Raw genomic sequence first — 22,004 nt, forward strand, 5'->3', positions numbered from 1 at the left:
ATCAATCATAATAAAACTCATTTATTATCATTTATAATAATATTTTCAAAATTTTCGGGGTTTTACAATTCATCCAAGAGATCATGAGACTACATGGAGTTCCAGAGATGGTTGTATCAGATCAAGGCTCGGTTTTCACTTCACACTTCTGGAGGAGCTTCTAGAACTCGTTCGGCAGCCAATTATCAGATGGGCAGACAGAAAAAGTTAACCAAGTGTTGGAAGACATGTTGCGAATATGTATTATTGATTTCCAGTGTAGTTGGGAGGGTCACATTCTATTGATTGAGTTCGCTTATAACAACAGTTATCAAGCGGCCATAGGTATGACACCATATGAGTCGTTATACGAAAGGCCTTATTGATCACCTATTAGTTGGGCAGACCCAGAGGATAACTTATTGCTTAGACTGGAGCTTGTGAGATAGACTACATAGAAAGTAGCACTAATTCAGGAACGTACTCTTACAGCGCAGAGTCGGTAAAAGAGCTACGCAGATCAGAGGTGGCGACCGCTAGAGTTCTAGGTTACGGACTATGTTTTATTGAAAGTATCGCCGATGAAGGGAGTTTAAAGATTTGGAAGATGAAGAAAGCTTGCCCCGATGTATATTGGCCAGTTTAGGATTGTTGAGTGCATTGGAGCCATTTTGTATCGGCTAGATCTTCCAGTATCGATGTCGAGTATACACGACATTTTTAATGTTTTGATGCTTAATAAGTGTTTACACAACGAGGGTCAGTAATGAGTATTGGATGCACCGGAGATTGAGCTTCATGATGATTTGACCATCTTTGAGATCCCAGTTCGCATTCTTGCCAAGAAGGACAAAAGACTTAGAAACAAAGTGATACATTTAGTTAAAGTTCAATGGAATCGGAAAGAAGCTGATGAAGCTTCTTGGGAGTGTGAAGAGGATATACATCGTGACTACCCTCACCTACTTGAGCAGGTAAAATGATAGGTTATAAATTGCTTGTGTTTATGATTATTTTCTATAGTTATATTTATATTTAATGCTGGAATGGGGGTATTAACACTTAGCTCCTAATCATTCGGAACACATGATATATATATATATATATTACTATCAAATTATATATTTATATATATATATATATATATATATAAATATATAACTATATATAATATAATTAACATTTATATTTATATTATCATACATATATTATATAATACTATATATTATATAGTATTACTATTATAGTGTGGGGGGTATTAAACTTTACGCTCTACAATCATCCTCGCAACACATGATATTATATATATACCATACATACATAATAATTATTAAATATATAGCTATAAATATAATATTAATACTATATATATATATATATATATATACTATATAGTATATATATTATATATATATTTATATATAATACTATATATTAATGTGTGTGTGTGTGTGTGTGTTGTGTGTGTGTGTGTGGCGTGTATATAATATAATATATATATGTATACTATATTATATCATATTATATATATATATCTATATATATCATATATATAATATACTGTATATACTATATAGTAACTACTATATACTATATGACACCATATATATAAATATAGTAATTATATATAATATATAGCTATATTATATATTATATTATAGCTATTATATATACTGGAGAAGAGGGAGAGAGAGAAATCTTTCCTGGGAAATAATTTTCGCAAGCACATGTTTGAAAACGTCCGTTGGCCTTGGATTTAACGAGCAAGGCTTCAGCGTCGTTTCAGAAACCCCAAAAAAAACTCCCGTGTCCTTCAAATAAGACTCCCTCTTTCCTAAATCTCGGTCTCCTTCTCGTTCAGCTTCAAATTCCCTCTCTTCTCCTCAAAAAACGCTCCTCCCTCTCCTCCGCCCCTCGTGAGCCCTTCTTCCGTCGTGAAACCCATGCTTCAACGCCGACGAAACCACTCCTCTAACTCCTCGACCAACTCCGACCCCGACCAACTCCGACCCCGACCAACTCCGACTCCGACCAACTCCGACTCCGACCTCCTCCTCCAACTTCGGATCCGACCCAGGACGTGAGCCGACTCCAACCTCCGACCTCGCAAAGTAATGATCGGTTTTCTCTCCTCTCCCAAAAAATTTCAAACCCTACTTTGATTTCTCCATTGATTTCAGGCCCTAAGCAAGATCGCATGCAATCGTCTCCATAAGGAGCTCGTCGAGTGGCAGGTCAATCCCACCACCGGATACAAGCACAAGGTCAATCCCTCAGGTGATGTATCCTACTCGATTTTTATTGTTAAATTTTGTGTTTATGGGGGAATTGGTATGTTACTCATGGGAAATATGTGGGTTTTGTTTGATGGGTTTTGTTGATCAGGTGATTTTTTTGAATACAGCACCGTTGCATCCGCATATCTACAGCACTGTTCGAAATTTGTTTAGGTAATTCTTGATTGGGTTTTCTGGTATCTTTTGTATCTATGAAGGGGCTATCCTTTTCTTATAGTTTATTTTCTATTCTCATTTTTGGTTGGTAGAAGATGGATATCTGCCTATTATATTTCCTTGTTTTCAACTTAAAGCAAATGCCATAATGGAAAGGGGGTGTCATTGCTTTTTATCTGCCTATTATATCTGTTAACTTACTGAATTTTTCTGCATCTTGTTTTGTATCTTAAGACATCGCGTGCAACTTATTTTGCACTGTAAACTCTACTATTTCATTTTTAATTTTGATTTATAGCTTGGCTTGACACTGTATTTAGATTTAAGCCTCAAAGATGTCGTATACTTTTTGTACTGTTTGGTATACCTTTTTTGCAGATAAAAGATGAAGAACTTTTCGTGTGAGTTCAGTGGAGAAGAAGATGAGGGTTTAGTTCAAAGAAAATGTTATTGTGGGTTAATTTGCAAAATACGGATGTGCAAGCAAGGACACAATAACAGCTTGGAATTTTATGGATGCCCGAGATATAAGGGACCTAATTGCAAGGGTTGCAACTTCTTCGAATGGGTTGGTGATAACAAGAACATCACAAAAAGGCTGGAAAGGCTAGAAAAAAATGATGAGGTATTGAAAAAATTATTGAATGATGTAATTTTATATTTGAAATTTTTAAGTATCGTTGTACTGATATTGTTGTTCTGTGTTATAGTCAAATGACTGAGCAACATATTAGTTTGTTGTATTTTCTGAGTTTGCTGAAAAATTGTTTCCCTAATGACATTTGAGTTTGCTGAAAAGTGTTTGTTGCCTTGAGTTTGCTGTTTTGAGTTTGCTGCGAGTTTGTTGTGAATGATGAGAAGAACATTCAAGTCTGTTGTTGTATTTTCTGAGAATGCTATGTTTTGAGTTTGTTGTATTTTCTTAACATGAGAATGTTGTGAATGATGAGAAGAACATTCAAGTGAATGGAGAGTTTGTTGTATTTTCTTAACATGAGAATGTTGTGAATAATTTTACAGGAGTTATTTGAGGCATCAGTTTCCTTTCAGTGGTTTGAATTTTTTTAACGATGACACTCATTATGTATTCATGCTGCAGAGCTTAAGAAAGGGTTTCGACATGCCCGTACTAGACCCGCAACCTACAAAAATAACTCTGCTTCTCTATGTCAGCTAACTATATACCTGCAAACTGATGCAGCCAAAGTATCACTTGCCATCGTCAACGCTTCATATACCCAGGCTCGTATTAGACCCGCAACCTACAAAATGATTCCGCTCCACCACGTCTGCCGACTATAGACCTGCAAACTGATGCGTCCAAAATATCGCTTGCCCTATCCAGAACATCTCTCGCCCAGTCAGTCAGTAGTAACCTTTACACGCTTCCGCAGTCTACTAGCGATACTGTCTGATCTTAGTTTCTCGAATGAACCAGCCTCCTTCAATTTCTTGTTTCTCCCTTTAGGTTTCACAGTACTTCCCCTTGAGATGCTGCTATTCATATCAGCAACCTCTGAGTTCAAGCCAGTCTCTGAATCAAGGTTATTGAGTTTTGAGATCTCTTGCCCATTGCTGAAGAGTACCAACTCCTCAGAGTCATTGGAGTTCTTACCAGTGATCTCTGAGTTCAAGCCAGTCTTTGAATCAAGGGTATTGGCTCTTGAGGTCTCATGCTCGGGTACTTCACTATTACCAGTAATGTACCCAGATTCCACTCTAGACCCAGTACTGACAATTTCATGTATATACAAGAATTTACAGAGCTTTTGAATAAAGGAGCACATACAGAGCATAGAACAAACAGAATTTACAGAGCATAATATGCTTACAGAGCTTTTGAATAAAGGAGCACATACAGAGCATAGAACAAACAGAATTTACAGAGCATAATATGCATAGAAGTTTATACAATGACCCCTTATTACATGTATGCCCAACTGCGCTCAAATGCCTGACATAAAATTACATGTTCGGCGACTATTACCAGTAAATAAAGGAGCACATAAAAACTGCTACATACCAGTAAATAAAGGAGTACATACCAGTAAACAAGTGTTATTCATAAACTCAACCCAAAAAACTGTTTCGACTCAGCCATCTTCTTCCAACACATGACGACTATTACCAACAAATTCTGATATCAACGTACCAACACAAAAGATACAAAAACTCAACCCAAAAATACAATAACGACTTCAACCCCTTCTCACCAATAGTGCTATGATTTGCTCCGCCAACCTTGATCAAACTTCATGCAATAGTGAGAACTTCATCTGTATTAAAAAAAATCACATTAAAGATCATTGCTTCATCACATTAAAAAAAATAACATCCATCAACAAAATGGAAATGTACAAGTTATTCCGTATGTATTAACCATTACCTTCCTCAAAGGAATCTTCTAAATCATCAGTGGCTTCATCAATATTATCTTGTTCCATTGAATCACTATAAAAAATTAATGATAGCAAAACACATTAAAGATCATTGCATAGTTGCACCAACTTAAAAAAAGCTTAAAATAATAGCATTAGTATTACTAAAAAAATAATACACTACCTCGACAATTTTAGAGGGCAATTTTTGCTATCATGATTTTGCCCTCGCTTTCCACACAATTTGCATTTCCTAGGCCGGCATTTGCGGATCTCTCTCAATGGCTTTAACCTCTTCCCTCTAGGCCTTCCTTTTGTTCTTGCTTGACTTGGTTCATGAACTATATCTTGACAACACTCCACATTACTATATTGTGCTTCTACATCTTATTCAATTTCTTCATCATTGATGAGTTTCAAACGTTGCACCTTATTAATAGCATCCATCATCATTTCACGCATTAATTCATATGCGTCATTAGAAGATAGCCCCTCTTCGACCATTTCATTAGCTAAGCAATTTAGTTCACTAAAACGAGAAGCAAAATTAATTGTAGCATTTTCTCCAATAATATTACCATCTCTAAGAACAACCCTTTTTCTGACATTTCGGCACCATCTTCTTAGAATATACTGCTCCGGTAACTCACTATGATTGGTAATTTTAAGATATGCCAAGATATGTCGGCATGGAATGCCCTTGAATTCAAACATGAGACACGAACAACGGATCATTTTAGTTGTTTTGCAATGTATAATATGTCTCAATCTTTCATCATGACCACAAAAATTCAATTGGAAGGTACTTTCTCTTTCATTTTCTTTTACCAGCTCAATGTTATACATTAAGCTAGGTTGAAGCTCTTCTTGAAATATATAAAAGATTTTTTTTCGTGTAGATTTAGGCCATTTGTTTTTCTATTGACCACAAAGTCTTCAGATTTGGCTTTTTCTCCACATTGTAATGATCTTCTTTAAGCTCCCCCTCTCTTTGTCTCGCCAAGACCCTCTGAAAGATGGTAACGAAATCATGAAGTGAATTTTTTCTTGACATGTATTTTTAGCAATGTATTCATCCCTTCACTTCTTTGACTACTAGACATTCCAGCCCAAAAGTGTTGTTTATGATAAACCGGAGCCCATTTTTTACGAATTTTGTAGATATCATTTAGCCAATCATGTGTTTCCAATCCATTTTTTTAAGAATTGAAACCTAATTCTCTTCAAAAGAGCTAACAGTCTCGGAGTCCCAAATATTTTCTTTGAAAGATTTCATAAATTTTGTTCTATAAGCCAATTTACCCAACTTCTCCGGAACTTTGTCCAAGATATGCCAAATGCAAAACCTGTGCCGAATTTCTAGAAAAACTGTTTCAATTGCCTTGCATATGCCAAGACATTGATCTGTAATCATGCCTGAAGGAGGATGACCCATTGCTTCATTCCATTTGTTAAACAACCATACAAAAGACTTTGCCTCTTCGTTTGGAATAAAGCCACATCCTAAAAAAATACTTTGCCAATGGTGATTTACTCCTACAAACGGCACAAATACCAAGCCATATTGATTTGTGTTATGCGTGGCATCGAAGGAGACAACATCGCCAAAGTGTTGATAATTCATTCGAGCAATGCCATCCACCCAAAAACAATGAGTTAAGTGCTTCTCTTCATCAACTTCATAAACATAATGAAATGAAGGATTCTTCTCTTGTTCCGACTTGAAATGATACAACATCATTTGTGCATCATGACCGCGCCTCTCCTCTCTCAAATCTCTTTCATAATTTCTCACATCGGTCTCAATGCATCCGATTCTATGAAAACCTCCGCTAGAGTTTTCAAAGAAGGTCATTTGCTTGTTTGTTGGAATGTTCACCTCTCCAAACTGCTTTATCAATGTCTTCTTCGCACTTGTTACCTCACGGTTTCTCCTTAGAAAATATGTTCTACTCGGTGAAGTAATTGTATGATTATGTTCTTCCACGAACTTGTAGACACTCCATATGCCATTGTTTTTGTCTAATTTCAAGCGAATCAAGGCCTTACAATTTGTTCTAATTGTACCACATCGTCGAATTTCCAACGATTTGCTCTTTAACACTCCTTCCTTCGAACAAACATAACTTTTGCAAATTAACTCTCTATCCTTCCCATAATTTGCTGTGCTATTACGGATATCAAAACCTCCGACCTTTCCGTAATTTCTGTAGAATTTTTTAGCTTCTTCTAAATTGTCGAAAGTCATTCCTATTTTTGGTTTTAAGTGCTCATCAACAATTGGTACAACTAAGTTATCTAATTGAGAGATTTTTTCATCAACAATATGGGAGCAACCATCTTCAGTTTTCATTGGATCAAACATCAAGAATAATTTTTACCTACAAAAATAAACATCAAGAACAAACATCAAGAACAAACCATCAAAAACCACTGTGCAAAAAAATAAACACTATTCTAACTTGAAAGGTCAATGAATAATCCAACTTGAATTTATATGCTGTTAAACGCAATCCACACATTCATATACAAGGCAACCACCTAAACTATAAAAAATGAAAGCACGGGCATGATATAACCAAACTCAACCATAGAAGGATTCAAATTTAGCAGCCATGATAGCATTATTAAAAGAAGCATATAGCTACAGTTTGAGTTCTCCATAAGCTTCGGACATAGGAACATGATAGCATTCTCAAAATATATATAGCTACAGTTTGAGTTCTCCATAAAAAAATAAACATGTTTCTAACTTCAAAATATATATTTACTTACTACTGATATTTAAACTCAAAACATAGCATTCTCAAAACATAGCATTATTAAAAGAAGCATATAGCTACAGTTTGAGTACTCAAAACATAGCATTCTCAGAAAACACATCAGGACATAGGAACATGAAGAACTAAGGGAGAATGTAGAACACCAGCCAACATATTCATGTATATCTCAGTAAAGTACTCAAAAAAATTCGGCTTTTGAGAGGACAATAAAAAATCCAACAAGCAATTTTGACTAAAATCCAACAAGCATCAACCATCATAATCATGTATAACTCATTAAACAACAAGAACCCTCAATCTTAAAAAGTAAAATTAAAATTTTACCTACAAACAAATTTGATTCAAGCTCCCTTTGGTTCCAAGTGAGAGAGAGTGTCTCACGTCCGGAGTCGGCTCCGAAGTTGGAGGTCGGAGGTCGGAGTCGGCTCACGTCCTGGGTCGGATCCGAAGTTGGAGGAGGAGGTCGGAGTCGGAGTTGGTCGGGGTCGGAGTCGGAGTTGGTCGGCGGCGGGAGGCGGAGTTGGTCGGCGGCGGTGCTTGGGGTCACGAGCGAGAGAGGGAGGGGAGGGTTTGAGGAGATGGTCGGCGGCGTTGAAAATGGGTTTCACGAGCGAGAGGGCTCCACGAGGGGGAGAGAGGGAGGAGGGTTTGAGGAGAGAGAGGGAGATTTGAGCTGAGAGAAGGAGACGAGATTTAGAAGAGGGAGGCGGATTTGAGGTCACGGGAGTTTTTTGGGTTTCTGAAATGAACGTGAGCCGCTCGTTAAATCCAAGGGCTCACGGAATATATATATGGGGGGGTTCCTTGTTTAGATTTTTTGCTCGACGTACTAGTTCAGTTTAGTTAGGAGTTAAGTAGAAGTTTGCATTCTAGATTATTAAGTGTAAATATCGCTTATGTTTCATATCTGGGGATTAATGTTATGAGATGTGTACGGGAGGGTTTTCTTATCTGGATTATTCCTTCATCGTACCTTTTTCATATTATTAATCTCTAAGATACGATTGCGAAATTTTGAGGATGAAATTCTTTTAGGGGGGGGGGGGGGGGGGGAGGTGAATGTAAAACCCTATGGATTTTGGAAAATAGTATGAATTATATTGATAAATAAGCTTTAATTATGATGAATATCATTTATAGATGAATGATTATGCTAATAATTGATTAGAGATCAATTAAGAGTATACATGAGAGTATACAAAGGTTAAACATGCACAAAGAAGAAATCTGAAAAAATGACTAGTTAAGAATATATCTATATTACACACCGATACAGTTTGAATCTAAAAAACTAAAAAGACAAAAGTTGTAGGTATCTTCAATAGATTTCCAACACATCTTAAATCACCTTATTCTAAGATTGTACGTGAAAGTTATAGCCAAAATACTAAAGACTATTTTCCCAGTGTGACTAGGTTTCTAGTTTCGGGTTTGGACTGTTTTGTTTCGGGTTTGCAGTTATATATATACATGTTTACATACAAAAAATACATTTTTTCATCAGTATTTCAGAACACTAGTAGCCCCTCACCCTCTCTCTCAAACCCTAATCATAATTTGTGAGATTTTGGAGAGTTCTTGAGGCGTTTGTCGAGAGGAAGGCGAGATTTTACGACTTTGGTGAAGAGGGATCTTGCACGCACGTGTTCAGGAGTTTAACACGACGTTTGAGGCAAGATCATCTTCCTCCAAATCTTTCCCTATAGTTAATTAAAGATTTAATATGTTCAATTGATGAATCTCATGTTTAAGCTTAACCCGATATTTTAAAATCTTAGTTTATGACGTTAATCTTTAAACCAATGTGAAAATCTGTAGTTTTAGTTGCTGTTTATATTAGTTTGATGATCATGTTCATTAGGGTTGTATTTATTTTTATTTTTAACTTGTTAATCATGATTAAAATATATTTAAACCATAGTTTAATAATTATTTGAGTTTTCTTGCTAATTAAAGAGGTCTAAACCCTAGGTTGATGATACCTAAGTGATGTGAGCATGTTTAAATGAATTTATCTCTATTCAATGTTTAGAATTTATCATGTTTAATTAACCATATTTATAAAGTAGATTATTTTAGAAATTTTGATCAATTAGGATGTTAAACCCTAATTAGTTTAATTCAATTGTTTATATCATGATGAGTCAATTTCTGTTAAGTAATTATGAAAGATTTAATCTTGTTATATGCCTCGTGTTGATAAAAAAAGTTTTTAAATAAAGTTACAAAATACAAACTATCAGAAACCTGAACTTGTGTTTTCCTCTCTGGCCTGTCGACTGACCAAGACTAACCAGGCGACCGGTGAGGCTCTGAGCGTGCATATTGTGTGCACGGTTGCTTTCGGTCGACCGACGCCCTAAGGGCGATCGACCGACCTGTGTTCTCTTTTGTTTGAAGTGTTGCTTTTAAACCTTTTGTTTTCGAATGCGGGATTCTAGGCGCATGATGATACCCATACAATCATGAGGATACACGTATAGTATCATAGCACACACATGGGTATCTCAAAGAGGATTAATACAAGTATTGTTTTGATTACATGGGAGATATGAGTTATTTAAATATTATATACATGTATGAATATCGTTGATGAGCACCGCTCAGAACTAATTGGGATAGTGCGTCGATGTACCATTAGTACAGGCCATTGAGTCGGGTTTTAGGATGCTTGATCTAGTAGACCGTCCCGCACGTAGATGCGATGAGGCTTGTGAGCCGTATACCTAGGATGCCTAATTTGGTAGTTCGTCCCGCACGTTGATGCAATGAGACTAATAAGACGTGTACACTTTTAGGATATCGATTTGATAGTCCGTCACGCATGATAATGCGATGAATTATAAACTTTGCAAAGATTTGTATTGTGATATTATATGATAGCCTAAGTCTTGGTGGACGCCATTATGAACAAGACTCATCACTGATTTATATATGACCGAGGTACTTTACTTTTGTGGGTACACAGGATTATATACTGTTATTTATATTATCTTCCAAGGGATAGTGGAAGATATTTTTGGTCAGATATTATGATGACTTTACTTCCTTGTATTGCTTTCCTTTATTCCTAGTTTGGACTTGATAATTAGCAACTCATAATTTGAGACATATGGTATATACATGAGGGTTTCCTTATTTGGATTATTTCGCTCGACGTACCAGTTTCATGTTGTGAGTTTCTAATTATTAATTCTATTTAGATTGTTCATTCTTAGTTCAGTATTGATATTTAGTTATCTATAATTTGAGACATATGGTATATACATGAGGGTTTTCTCATTTGGATTATTTCGCTCGACGTACTATGTCTCGTGTTGTTGGTTTCTAAATATTAATTCCATTTAGATACATGGTAAATGATCTAGGTAGACTATGCTTAATAGATAGAGCCTCCATCACATCTAGTAACCCTTCCCCTGGGGGCGGATGGAGATGATCTTGCTGTAGTTCTCTAACTCTCTTGTTGTTTCTCTTTTTATTTTTTAATTCCTTTCAGGTAGCAGCTCAGAGTTCCAGAGAGCCGCAGGATGATGGACTTCCAGCATAGTTGGTGTCACATATTTTTAGTAGATGAGACTCCACCGTAGTTGATATTTTCTTTTGGACATTTAGAGTTTTGTATTTCATATTGTAAAGGCTGTGTGCCTTAGTTTATTTTTAGTTGACTCATATTGAGATGCTTCATATTTATTTCAGACTTCAGTTGTATTCAGTTTATTCAATTGAGACATGATTATATATATATATTAGATATTTATTTCTACATCATGTCTATTGCATTTATTTTCCTTATTTCGACTGTTTTGTATTTGCACTTGTATTTGATTCCACTAGAGAGATATTACTGTGATGGTGAAACGTGTTGTTGCACAATATAGGTGCATGATGGGTTTAACATCTCTGGGTTCACCTTGGATTGCAGCCATGTGTGAAAATAGGTGCGTCATAAGAAGTATGATAAGACTATGGAGTTCAATAGCTAGATCCCGTTCAAGTAGACGAAGTACCTCAGCAGTTTTAAGAAGAGTGGGAATATAATATAGCTAGAGATCAGTCTAGAGGATATATTTGACCACCATGAGAATATGAAGATACACTAGCCTATGCATTGCCCGTTTACAATTTTGTGCCCTTCGCTATTCAAGGCCTACTTCATGTGGTGACTTATGAACAATAATTTTTCCAATTGAATAATTTTATCCCTTTAGTATATTTTGAGTTGGGTAAAATGAGACAAGTTGGAATAATGGGACAAATTGAAGTTTTGATTTGACAATTCATGTTGGATAATTGATGATGTGACAACTTATGAAAATATAATATTTATTTATCAATTAAGTCTAAATTAATTTGCCCGATTGGTTTAGTATATTATTTAGTATGTTATTATAATATAATACATTATTTTACTTTATACAAAAATATAATATGTTATATTATAATTACTAATTAAATATAACTATATTTTAATGTTAGTAATTAATATTATATTATATTATAATAATATGATATATTATATAATAATTGGTATAACATATGAACAATATATTTATTATAATATTTCAATAATATAATAATTAATTTAATATAAATGTAATTATTATAATATTTTTATTCTATTTAACCACAATATTGACAATATACTTAAGACTATTAATTAATAGAATCAAGTGTAATAGAAAATAATAAATTATTATAAAAATTAAAATATTTTATAATAGAATAAATTATCATATTAAATTATTACAATATAATTAATATATTATTATATTAAGTATATAGACACTAAATTATAATACAATATTTTATATCATACCAATACTACAAAAATATTTTTATTCTAACTAATAAACTATATATTAAATAATATAAAGTAATTTTATAAATTTTATTCTAACTAATAAAAATATTTTTATATCATACCAATACTACAAAAATATTTTTATTCTAACTAATAAACTATATATTAAATAATATAAAGTAATTTTATAAATTTTATAATATATGAAATATTATTAATTAATATGCAATAATGATATATAATAATGTTATATTAGATAACATTATATAATATTTTATTGTCTTACGTTATAGTAGAATTTTACAATATAATATAATTAAGATATATTATATATTATAATACAATCAACATATATTAGATATTTACTAAATTAATGCTTCAAAAATATCCAACTTTCTCCATGATTGTTCCAAAGGTAAGAATGAGGTAATTTTTAGAGCTTGAGACAAAAAGTTTGTATAGAAGTGGGATAATTTTAAAAAAAGTGGGGGTAATTGTTCTAATCTCATTGTTTCAATAAATAACACCTTAAAAGTGAAATCTTAATCCTATTATTCCAATGAATAACACCATAAAGTACAGTCCAAAAAATTATCCCACTTACTCTAAAATTACACCAACCAATAACCCCTCTAAGTGTTATGGTCGTTGTATGGATAATTCAATTGATTTGTTGATGAGTCATCTTTTAGTTAGCAAGTTCAAGCGGTGGTTGGACTTGATCGATATGTGTCGTAGTTGATGCTCTGCGGGACTATTGGAGAAGGTAGAGTAAGTTAGTTTATTGTAGAATAAGGTATATTTTCTATACATTTGAATCAAGGTGAAGATTTGTTATATTGTGACTCAAATACTAATCTCGAAACTGCTTCTTTGACTGACTGGCTTGATATCGCCTAGACATAATGCATCTAATGCCTTGAGAAGTTTGGATTAGTTAGTATTAAGTTGATGGTGATTGGGATTTTGAAATGAATAGACAATCCTAAAGCATACTCTTGGCTCCACTGTCACAATGGCAATCCGTACACATGGGTGTGTTATTATTTGAATTCTCATTGGATGAGAACCAAGAGAGGTAAAGGCTTTTGAAGTTAGTTGAGATAGCAAGTTCAAGTAACAATAAGATTCCTATCCAACTTCATATTAGGAGCAAGATTCCTATCCAACTTCATATTAGGAGCACCTACAAGTAAATAGATGCAACAGAGAACCGCGTTCTCTTCTGAAGCCGCAAGAGATAATTTGACTTTTTCAGTGATTATCTATTTGTTGCTATAATTTATTAGAGATTGTTAGAGAGATTACATTGAGATATTTGATGGTGTGTTACGAATTGAGTGATTGAGAGATCTCCATATTTTATTCTGCACAATTTAGTAAAGCTATTCTCTGTGAACATGGACACGTGAGTGTAATCACGTGAAGCCAGTGAAAAAAAAAACCAGCGGACAAACTCTTTGGCCCACACGGTATTACCAAGGCCCACCCGTTTGTCCTTTGTATAAATGTATGAACCTAGGGTTTTGTGAAAAGGTAGCAAGGGCTGGGGTGTTTTGCGGCTGAAGGAGAAAAACACGAGCAAGTACAAGGCTGGAGATTTTCCTTTAGGCGGCTGCAGTAGACGAAAAGTGCAAGGAGCTTTGGTCTTGGGTGTGCGGCTGCAGAGGAAACATTGGGCGGCTGCAGGAGTCTTTCTGTTCCTTTGAGAGAATATTTGTAAGAGGGATTTGAGAGTTTGTTTGAGAGGGTTTAGATTGTAAGATTGTAAACCCTAGTTGTATCTCTCCCTCTATTAGTAGATCCCCCCCCTCATTGCCCCGTGGACGTAGGCTATTTGCCGAACCACGTAAAATTTGTGTTCTTGTCGTGATTTGTAATAGCTTGTAGGATCCCTCGACAGGTCAGTCCTAGAACTGATGAGAGGAAGAGCCGATATCTCACTTGGTTGAGATATCCGCTTCAGATTCTTGTTTCCTTGGTGAGACGGGAATTCTTATCGATCTAATCTCTCTTGTTGTGCTGCCGAAGTGCTGCCGAAGTGCTGCCGAAATTTCCGCTGCGCACAACAAGTGGTATCAGAGCTCCGGGTTAGATTTGGGGCTAGTTCGAAGGATTCACTGAAGGATTCTTATTTGAAGAATTAGATCGATAACATGGGAGAAACAAGCACATCAGGATCGTCTCTTTCGAAGGCGATACAGAGTCTAAGCATCAATAATACAAAAATTGATGTTCCGAAGTTCGACGGCAAGATCAATTTCGGTTTGTGGAGGTGTCAGGTGATGGACGCCTTGGATGCACAAAATTTGGAGGAGACTCTTGAGTTACAAGAGAAACCCGCTGATATGGAGGACAAGGTTTGGAAAAAAATGAATAACAGGGCTTGTGGAGTAATTCGGTCATGCTTGACGCCGGATCTCATTTATAACGTAATGAACGAGACGTCGGCGAAGAGAATGTGGGAAACACTCAATGAGAAGTATCTGACGAAGAGCATTGAGAATCGGCTTCACTTGAAGAAGAGCTTTTATTAATTCAAGATGAAGAGGGGAGTTTCCATTCGGGAGCATGTTAACAACTTCACGAAGCTAATTTCGGATATGGCCAATGTAGATATCAAGGTTGAGGATGAAGACAAGGCGATGCTACTATTGTGTTCGTTGCCGGAGGATGATTTTGGTACATTTGTTCTCACTATGATAAATGGAAGAACTACGGTTAGCTACAAGGAGGTGACCTCAGCTTTGGTGAATTATGAGTTGAGGAAGAGTGATGGCGAACCCTCCGAGAAGGCATCGGGAGATGCATTAGCAGTTCGAGGCCGTGGTCCAAACCGTCGTCCAGGTGATCGCTCAAGATCGAAGTCAAGAGGTGGCCATAGAAATATTGGTAGGAATCAATGTCGCTTTTGCAAAGAAGAAGGACATTGGAAGAACGACTGCCCAAAGTTGAAAGATAAAGCCGGGAAGAATAAAGGAAAAGCTGTACAAGCTTCAGAAGTGAATTCAGATACAGATTCTTCAGGCTATTCCTGCTCTGCACTACCGTCAGTTTGTTACGCTGACTCTACGGAGTGGATGATGGATTCTGGTGCTACATACCATATTTGCCCTAGGAGGGATTGGTTCTCTAGCTTTGAGGAGTTAGAAAGAGGGGATGTCGTGCTCATGGGTAATGATCATGTATGCCCTATTGGTGGTATTGGTACAGTACGGATCCGGATGTGTGACGGGGTGACTCGGGAGCTGAAGGAAGAGAGATTCGTTCCTCAATTGACGAAGAATATCATTTCGCTTGGAACTTTGGAGGCAGTTGGCTATAAGGTGATCTTGGAGAATGCTACTCTGAAGGTCACAAAGGGGTCCATGGTGGTGATGCGAGGTGTTAGGGAAAACAACCTTTACTACTTGAAGGGCAAGACAGTAACAGGGGGTCTGGCAGCTTCGATTACCACAGAGGAAGATACTACCAGATTATGGCACATGAGATTGGGACACACTGGTGATAAGTCCCTACAGGTATTGGCGAAGCAGGGGCTATTGAAGGGTGCAAAGACCTGCAAGATGGAGCTGTGTGAACATTTAATACTTGGGAAGAAGACAAGAGTGAAATTCGGCACCGCTATTCACAATATCCAAGGTATATTGGACTACATTCACACAGATGTTTGGGGTCCTTCCAAGCACACATCACTTGGTGGGGCCAACTATTTTATCACTTTCATTGATGACTATTCCAGGAGGAATTGGGTATACCCGATGAAGCATAAACATCAGGTCCTGGATATTTTTGTGGAGTGGAAGAAAAAAGTGGAGTTGCAGACAGGTAAAAAGGTAAAGACTCTACGTTCCGATAACGGTGGAGAGTATAAGAGTGATCCGTTTCTGCAGTTTTGCCGGGATCACGGCATTAGGCGACACTTCACAGTACGTGAGACACCGCAACAGAACGGGGTGGCTGAGAGATTGAACCGTACCTTGCTGGAGAAGGTGCGATGTATGATGACGCAGAGTGGATTGTCAAGATCCTTTTGGGACGAAGCGTTGGTTTATGCGAGCCATCTCGTGAATAGGTTGTCGTGCACTACGATACAGGGGAAGACTCTGTTGGAGCGTTGGTCTGGTTCGGTAGCTAGTTGATGCGGCATAAACATGTACCAAAAAAAATTACAAGTGCACAACCGTGTCAAGTTATAGTATTTGTTCGCGGGGAAAATCGTTTTCTTCATTGATGTCATTGTGATCTCAAAATAACAACTTTTTGTGGTTATAAAAGATCCGGTCTTTTTTAGATCCGGTTACAACGAAATCAAATAAAAGAAAAATAAAAAATTACAACTTTCTCCTTGTGAACAAATCGCGAGCTCCTGTTTTGCGGTCACTCGCTTTTGTGGGTTCTTTGCCAACGCCGGGGTTAATCCATGGACCACCGCGCGATCTAGATCCGGTCGGATCTACACGATTTGACGGGTATTATTCCACGAAGGGAATAATAGCCGGGAGGAATTAGTTCACTAAGGAAATAATCGCTCGGATCTCGGGATCTAAGACCAAGCTTAGATCCGGAGTGTGATCTCGTGTAGATCTCAGATCTGTTCCTCCCCTCTCTCGAACTCCTGCCTTTTGTGACGTGGATGCTCGCCGAGGATCAGATCTGGATGTCCAAGTCTTCAAGTCTTCAAAACTCTAAGCTCGATCTTCAATCCGGCAGAGTTTCGGCTCTCAAAAGTCCAACCTTTGAAAAGAGCCACCTTGAGGCGGCTCGGTTTTGGCCGAGCCCCTCTGGGTTTGGGTTTTTGCTGTTTTCCGCCTTTGGGTTCTGTCTGTGATTCGGTTGATCCATACTTTGATCCGTTGATCTGATTTAGCAGTAAACCCGCTTCTGATTTAGCAGTAAATCCGCTTCTGAGTTCGAGTCCAAAACTGATCTTGATTCGATCGTGATTCGTCTGAGTTTGTCCTTGGTTGGATCACTCGTTGACTCTTCGACACTTGGCTTGATTCCGAACGCGAACGGATGTATTTCGTTGCTTGTGTGCGATTCATCGACCTCGTCGCCTCGTTAGTTGGTCGGTTTGTGCCGAGCTGTGCTAAGGGACCTATAAGCAATTTTATATGCCTACAGATACCCCCTCCAAAGTATTTCAGTCTCGTTCTTTTATAGAAGAGTCTGGAATACTTTGGATATGATTGTCCCCACCTTCAGTCGGTGTAATGGGATCTTGGAATGACTTCCGTTCTTGATTCCTTCAATCTTCCAGGCTATTCGGTGCTTTGTCGAATGTCTGTAAGAGTTCCGGTGCTGCATTTATTGTCTGACCGTTGTCAGAATTTTAAACTTGGAGTCGATTCCTGATTTTCTAATCTTTAGCTGACCATCGCTTGTTGGCGTCGAGTCTTTATCTGCAACGCGTTGTCTGGCGTAGTGTTGTTGAGTTATCCTTAAGAATATTTTTAGAAAAAATATTCTCCAGAAACTTCTCAACCAAAATTAGGGAACAGTTTATACTCATATACCTTATTGGAGTACTTTTTGTGCCCAAATGAACTGAACCGGTCTGATAATGACCCAAAAAAGGCAGTAATTAGGCTCAAAATATCCTCCAACTCTTCCGAACGTATGGGAGAGAAGTTAATGAATGATGGACTGAACCGTCAATCGATTTGAAGTCGTTTCGACGATCGGTTCAGCTTCAATTTAGATTCCGGTTCAAAACCGGTCCGGTCCGGTTCAAGGCCGGTTTGGTTCAAGGCCGGTTCACCCTATAAAAGGGGTCTTTTTTCTTTTCTTTTCCCTCACCTAGGGCCGGCCACCTCTCTCTCCTCTTTTTTGAATTTCTCTTCCCTCGAGCATCCGTTCTCCCTCAAAACCTGATATTCATCTTAGATCTAGTCTTCCTTTTGATCTTTGACTGAGAAATCCCTCGAAACTTCCATTTTTAGAATTTCTCTCAGGCCCCTCGAGCGCGTGGTTCGAGCACTTTTCAAGATCTAATTTTTATTGGATCTTCGAGCTTTCCCTCAGGTATATCTTCCATAATTTTAGCATTTTTTATGCTTAATTTAATTTATGAACTTGTGGGATTGCATGCGAGGGTTAGGATTATGATTTGGCGCCTCGAGCTTATCTTTCAGGGGGTAGAATTGCAATAAAAAGAGGATTTTTTCTAGATCTGACCTCTTGATTTATTTTGTAGGTCATTATGTCGCGTTTTGACGCTGCATTATGCTTTATAAGGCAGGGATATATTGTCGATATACCCTATCTTATAAATGCACAATGTGGCCAAATCGTCTCACCCTTTATAAGGTAATGACTCTATCTTACCGATTTGTAAGATGAATTCAACTTCCTTTTATAACTGAGACTAACAAACACTTAATTGCTTGTGTTCAGTGGAATATCCCTCTAGAGCGTTCTCACCTCATGCTGTGGACGAACGTCATGACGAGTATTATTCGACGTCCGATGATCTTTCGCCTATTCTGCTTACTTTTCAGTTTGGTCCGGGCACGTCGACGGAGGTTGCCCAGGTGGTGAAGGAAGGGGGACATCGAGCCCTTCGCCAGTTGATTACAGATGCGCCTCTTGTGAAGGATGCCAGTTCCGTTTAGTCTCTCAGAAAGACTGATTTCTTGTTTGGCGATTCTGTCAGAGACCCTGATGCAGCGTTTATTGAAGCCGAGCAGTGGCTTCATAGGACTAGCAGTAGTTTCCTGTATTTGCCGAAGATTCCTCGACATCGTTCTTTGACTGAGCTCAGGCGTCAGGCTGTGAAACGGGAGATGTCGTGGCGTTTGACAGAGGAGCATGAGAGCGTTCACTGCGGCTACATTACTCATCAGGCAGTTCCTGGTTCGAGCAGGAATCACATTGTTGGACTGCGTCCTGGAGTACTGGGGCTAGATGCACCGCCCCGTAACGAGTTCCTTGCCTCTGCTTCCACTTTGAGGAATCGCCTCGCTAACTTAGGACGGGAGATGCCTGCATCGTGCCACAGATTCTATGGCTGGGTCCATTCTTTGGACAAGTTTTGGTGGGCTCGTATGACGAAATACGTCTTGAGCCGATGGAACGAGGAGTTGCACGCTTGCAGTCTTTATGCAGCCATTCGTGCCACCATGCACGGTTTACCTGTTAGTGCGAAGCATTTCTTTGCCCTATGCGAGCTTTATAATCCGGATTCGAATACCTTTCTGACTAGGCACGGAGAGTTGGGCTTGGCTCTCCATGAGATGCATAAGATTTCTGGCTTGCCCATGGGTCAGATGTTATATCAGGAGTATTTTCCCTCCAACCATGAATTGAGTCAGCTGAAGGATCACATGCCCGACCGTTATGAGACCTTATGGGACTTCACTTGTCACTATCACATTGCTTTGGCGCAGTCTAGGCCCTTAGAGAAGAGGACCAAATCAAATGTGAGCCTGAAGCAGTTCGCATCTTATTTGTTCAGGAATCTGGAGGGCAATTCTGGCGAAACTATTTGTGAACTGGCACCGCTTACTCCTTCAGGGGTCAATGATTTGCTGAAGAAGGTTAACGCTCGCTCCTATACCAATAGCAGTCCTGAGAGCGGCTTTCTTGCAGGGACCAAGTTCAGATCATTTTTATTGCATGCGACTGTGCCGATTCGTCCGATGACCCTTCTTGCCGGTTACCTCGCTATCTGGTTAAAGAAATGCGTGGTCCCGTATCAGTCTGGTGACGCTCTGCCACTGGAAGTGCTCTACCCTGCGGTTCAACTTGCCTACAGAAAGGAACTTTCCCTTCTTCCGGTGATGGTGGCTAACATTCATCGAGGGCTTCGACAGATTTCCGGTGCTTTTACACGGGAGGAGAAAGAATCGCCGACTCAGATCCCTACCACTAAGGTGGAGCTTCCGTATATTTATTTGATGGCTTGGTTCGTCCTTCATCGTTCTGACATGATGTCGGTACCGCATGCCATGGACCACTCTGTTCCCTTACTACAGCTGCTTGAGAATGGCGAGTGGGAAGGGCGAGGATTCTCTGATATCAGGAGGCAGCTACAGGTCCACAAGTGCTGGGCGTTCTCTACTTGTTTTCCGCAGTTCTCCAGCCGGTATGGCGAATGTTTGATTGATGAGGAGAAGCCGAGGGAGTATCGCACTTATTTAGATATCGGCTGCTTTAATTGGCTAGTGAACATCAGGCCGGGCTACCTGACTTTCCGGGTGGGGAATCAGTGTTTTATAGAGCCGTATCTACCTTGCCGATTCGCTCGCCAGTTTGGTTATGACCAGCTTTATGTCGGGAACCCGCGCCAACAGCTTCGGGCTCATGGAGGTTTGGTGGACGGTCTTCGTGCATGGTTGTGGACCGTGACTGGCTGCACTGGTGCTAGGTTCAGTCTCCCGGGTACTGAGCGGCAGTTGAACCTCACTTTCTTGAGCTGCAAGTGGTTGCTAGCAGCTAATAAGACTGTCCGTGTGAAGCCTATCGAAGAGTTGGTGGCCGAAGAAGCCTCTCAGATTGATTCTCATGTGATCCGGGACGGTGCTCGGTCACAGAGGGCGCGGGGCAAGACCCGCCGACTTGATGCAGAAGGTCACAGGGCCTTTAGTTCTGCTGGAGAGGCCTCAGGCGGAGACCCTGAAGACTACGAGGCAGATTTGGAGCAAGGTTAGTCACCTATCTTTCTTTTTCCCTGCATTTCCAAATTGCTATTTCTGACCACTATTCGATGTTTCAGGGACAGCGATCAACAGTGACGACGAATTCCGTCCTTTTACCCGGGCCAGACCTTCGATTGCTGTCCGTGCTGATAGGCGGAAAAGATTAGCCCACAAGCCGCCTGCAATTTCACGAGCATCAGAGATGGACTTGGCTGGTGAGGATCCTGTTAGTGATATGTTCCACTTCATGTATGACTCTCCTCAGATCGATGGCCCGCTGCCCGAGGATATGTTTCCTTAGCCCGTACTCCCTCAGGATCCCGAGAATGGTTCTTTTGAAAGTACGCGCCTCTTCTCGAGTTAATTATAGGACTAGCTAATTTTTGACTAATGCAGCTATAATGTAATGCATCTGAACATTCTGTTCTGTGTTTAACAGGAGCTTTTGTTGAGACCGATTCTGTTGAGCCGGCTGTGGGACTAACTACACCAGTTGATACACCTCTAGCCGTTACACCTCCACCACCCCCGGTGATTCAAGGGGAAGAAGGTATAACTTGACCAACTGAGGAATTGTCATTTATTTCTTCTTTTAAGGCTTTTGACGGTCCTTTTCGCGTAGGGCTTTCTTCTCGGCTTCATGTCCTTGTGAGGGAGTTATTATCAGACGATGATCCTGAGAAGATTGTCATTTGCATAGAAGTCCGCTCCTTCTTCTCCTTCTTGAATGTCATGATTGGCAAGCTCTTCCACGGCGGACTTTCCCTTCATCAGTTTAAGCCTTTCCTTGATTCTAAGATAAGCTCGATAAGGGACGCAGGATATCCAGATCTGGCGAAGGCTATAGTTGATGACCTTGATTGCCTAGAGCATGAGCTTCAGGTGTTTCGCGAGCTCCGTGATGCAGGTGCCTCTTCCTTCATCGCTGCCGAGTTGAATACTCACTTACAGACATGGCGTGATGC

General features: G+C 38.8%; 3 protein-coding genes across 3 annotated transcripts; 1 reads left to right on the forward strand and 2 right to left on the reverse strand.

Annotated features, from left to right (window-relative positions):
- Positions 606-2,837, forward strand: LOC109821119. The gene is made up of 4 exons (XM_020387312.1): positions 606-738; positions 808-953; positions 2,160-2,243; positions 2,811-2,837. Exons 1-4 carry the CDS (start codon positions 606-608, stop codon positions 2,835-2,837), a joined length of 390 nt encoding a protein of 129 aa, XP_020242901.1.
- On the reverse strand, positions 4,661-5,524 carry LOC109821120 (protein FAR-RED IMPAIRED RESPONSE 1-like). The gene is made up of 4 exons (XM_020387313.1): positions 5,240-5,524; positions 4,995-5,167; positions 4,819-4,883; positions 4,661-4,708 (listed from the first exon to the last, which is right to left on the reverse strand). Exons 1-4 carry the CDS (start codon positions 5,522-5,524, stop codon positions 4,686-4,688), a joined length of 546 nt encoding a protein of 181 aa, XP_020242902.1. The 3' UTR covers positions 4,661-4,685.
- On the reverse strand, positions 6,024-7,163 carry LOC109821121 (protein FAR1-RELATED SEQUENCE 5-like). The gene has a single exon (XM_020387314.1). The coding sequence runs from the start codon at positions 7,161-7,163 to the stop codon at positions 6,024-6,026; it is 1,140 nt and encodes a 379-aa protein (XP_020242903.1).

This window comes from Asparagus officinalis, chromosome 8, assembly GCF_001876935.1.
Source record: "Asparagus officinalis chromosome 8, Aspof.V1, whole genome shotgun sequence".
In the NCBI taxonomy this organism is placed as follows: domain Eukaryota; kingdom Viridiplantae; phylum Streptophyta; class Magnoliopsida; order Asparagales; family Asparagaceae; genus Asparagus; species Asparagus officinalis.